Genomic DNA, 3,367 nt, shown 5'->3' with positions numbered 1-3,367 from the left:
CCGCCGTGCGTGGGGCCGTGTCGTGCTGAGCTCACACCCGTCCTTCTCCCCAGGTCTACTCGGCTCTCCAGTGGATACAGTTTACCATGGCCATGCTCAGGTACAACGCGCTGCTAAACCCTCGTCCCTGGGATGGAGTTACTATTGCAATGATGATTTTCTCCGGAAAAAGAGAAATCGCTTATCCCAGCGAGGCAGATGTGCTCCTGTTCCAATCTGTGCTTTGTTTTCTCAGTGTTATAGGTTCCAGCTCCATTATTGCCTACGCCGTCTTTCAAAATGCAGTGCGGTCCCCCGAGGTAAGGTCTGCGCCTCCTTTTCCCTCCCTAAGTCGAGGTGTTGGTACCGTGCAGATGGGTCGCGCGTGTGGCAAAGACCCGCGTGGGTCAGGCACTCTGCTAGGAGCGACTGCAGGTCTCAGACTTATGTGGTTAAATATTGTTTAACAGCTGGGAGGCAAAGGGCTTGCCAAGAGTTTGGCCTTTTGTCTGTGATATGAATTGAAGGGACTAACCTTGAACTGCATCCACGCAGGGAGAAGCAGGTTCCCTAGCCCCACGCTTTCTGCCGCTCCAGGAAAGTCCTCCAGTCATTCAGACAAATCATGGGAGCTGGGATTTGTCAGCGTGTCGTCCTCTGTGGGGTAAAACACCTGGAGGGCTGAGGAGCTGTGTACACAGCTGCTGAAGTGCAAATTGGAGATGCCCCCATAGGAAATGTGTTTACAGGTGTCTGTCTTCAGGTATTTCTGAGTAGTTTTTCCAGGCAGATGCACTACTAAAACTGATACAACTCAAAGATGCTGCAAAGTTCAGACAAAAAGAGATCAGGCTGAAAAGCAGCGCTGGGCTCCGCAGTGGGGCTTTGGAAGATTCACCCTGGCTGCGCGCAGGAGCCATGAACATTTCTAATGCTGAAGCAGCAGGTCTCAGGTGCAAACTTCCCTCGGGGTGGGACTGTCCGCCTGTGCACTGCAGACCTGACATGAATGCAGTGCCTGGCACGTCCTGAGTGCATCACCCGTGCAGGCCGTGTGTGCAGGGAACCCCGAGTGTCTGGGATACACCAGACATGCTGAGCAGGGGGCTGGCACATGAACCGTAGACCTCCACCCCAAGCCTGCCAGGCTTTTGCTGTCCACACGCAGTCCCTCTGTCTGTCCAGGACTTACCGGAGGCAGTGCACAGAGCTGATCTGTGTGAAGCTGGGGTTCGTTGTCCAGGATTTGCAGATGTCTGGCAGCCCAGTCTGTGGACCACGCAGATAACAGGTTACTGCTAAGAGCAGTAGGACAGTAGAGCTGGCAGCTATGTTGTAACAAAGCTGTATTTGTACTTCCCTCGTCTTCAATGTTCTTTGTACATCGTGGGTTTGATCTGCAGCCTGGAGAACAGGGCTTCCAGGGAATGCAGTGGGTTACCCCCAGAGAAGGAAGGCATGCAGTCAAGCTAACAACTGAGACATCGTTGGATGAAGCAGGGTGGGGAGGAGAACATGAGTCCAGGTTTGCAGGGTAAATTTGCACCCCTTACAACAAGCAGGGCAGTCTTATTCCCACGCAGGGAACAAGTCAGGTTCCCAGGCGTTCCCCTCCTGGAAACGCTTTGCCCCGCACATCAAGAATGAGCTGGGGAGATCTCCGTGCATTCCCAGGGAGCAATGAAAGCTGGGACTTCACCTTAGTGCTGGGATGGAAAACCTGCCTGAGCTTGTGCTGCACAAGGTGCACATCAAAGGCCCCCTCCTGCATCTGGAGAGCTCCAGACGTGGTTCTCTCCTGGGGTCCTCCACTCTGGGATGATACGGAGCTGGGTTTGGCAGGTGTCCCAGTGTGACTCAGCAGCCTCGGCCCGTTTACTTCCATGGCTAGAAGTCTGCATTACTCAGGAGCCCTTCTGCAATTAGTCATATGATGTGGCTGTGGCTTGGGAGCTGCACTCTAGCTGCTTGTGAGCCACACATGGCTCCAGGTCACCGATGGACCCTTCCTGCTTGAGGGAGTCCAGATGTTTGTGCTCAGATTATTTCTGCAAATCCGGATAGGAGGGATGGATACCAGCTGGAGTGACTTGTCTGCATCAGGCTTCTAGGCTCTTGTTCTGCTGCCAGGGGAGATCCATTAATGGTGTTTCAAAAGCGGCAAAATCTTCAGTAACTTCCCCATCGCCTTGTCCCCATGTTTCTGGTCTTAAGTGGAAATTTGTCAACAAAGGGGCTGGAAGAGTTCCATATCAAAGCTTGCCACAAACAGCTTATTCCCTGAGTCATGAGGCTCCAGAGTAAAATATTTAAAAATAAACAGCTCTGGAGGCTGGGAGGAGAACAATGTTATAAACACTTCCCCTCCTGCCCCCAGCCCAGGAAATCAAATATTGCATTCTTGAAGCTTGTTTTCTGTCTCCATGGGGTCAATAAAACTCTTCAGCCTGAGCTAAATCATTCAGAAGAGATGATGGCAAGCAACGAACAAAGAATTTCCTCTGTCACGTCAACAGGTTCTGTGCAGGCAGATGTCCCTGGGCAATGGCCAGACAGTGCTAAATCATCATGTATGCTCCAGCCTGGCAGCTCATCTGAATCATTACGTCTTTACATTCCCTTCCTCTATTTTATAAATACCATTTGATTTTTTTCTTTTTCCTTTTGCAGGGAAGAGCCATGCTGCCTTTCATTTACCACTATGTCACCTACTTCTTTATTTAGGTCTGTGCCAAAATAGCTCCTCAACGAAACAGTGGTGCCTCACTCCAAGGACACTTCTTGCTGGAGAAAGGGGTCACCTGTTTCATCGCAAAAGTTGCTTCTTTGCTTATTTCGGAGCTGCTTGGTTTTAATTGCCATGCTCACAAACTGGCTGCTCCCCAGCCTGTCATGCCTATGACCACTTGCTGGGGCTTCAATTCTGCACCAGCAAGGAAAAGCTTGGTTAAAAAAGGCATTCATAAATGCAATGACGAACAAACTAGCTCCAGATATTTAGCTAGCAACAGCAGTATGATTTGCTGTGTTGCTGGGTTGGATGCTACAAATATGGAAGTGGAGGGACAAGGATGTTGGAGGAGACAAATCCTGCAGAAGGCAGAGGACCTGCCGTGCTGCTGCATGGCAGCGGGTGGGCAGGAAGACACCAGGCAGATCTCCCTCAAACTATGGCATAAGGACAGATCTGGTTCAATCAGATCCACCTTACCGCTTATCAACCTTACTAAGCTCTTTCTCATTGCTCACGGGAACAAGACAAGTATCACACAACGTGATGGATGCCAAACATTTACTTAAAGGACAATATTGAGGCTCAGTTCCATGAAAAAAATCTTAAAATCAAGGCCTCCTGAAATGTTTCCATGCTGTGTTTAGCATTATAATT

The 3,367-nt window shown here is 50.3% G+C and overlaps 1 protein-coding gene across 1 annotated transcript in view; it reads left to right on the top strand.

Moving 5' to 3' along the window:
* The first annotated feature begins 86 nt into the window (after positions 1 to 86).
* The window catches only part of TMEM116 (transmembrane protein 116), a 12,232-nt gene continuing 8,951 nt past the window's right edge, over positions 87 to 3,367 (top strand). The window contains 1 exon segment of the mRNA XM_009583581.1: positions 87 to 299. Coding sequence (XP_009581876.1) covers positions 87 to 299 — 213 coding nt within the window.

Source organism: Fulmarus glacialis, unplaced genomic scaffold (genome assembly GCF_000690835.1).
Source record: "Fulmarus glacialis isolate BGI_N327 unplaced genomic scaffold, ASM69083v1 scaffold3908, whole genome shotgun sequence".
Lineage (NCBI taxonomy): Eukaryota > Metazoa > Chordata > Aves > Procellariiformes > Procellariidae > Fulmarus > Fulmarus glacialis.
Note: the sequence above shows the minus strand (reverse complement) of the source record. Positions and strands in the feature narration are given on the sequence as shown.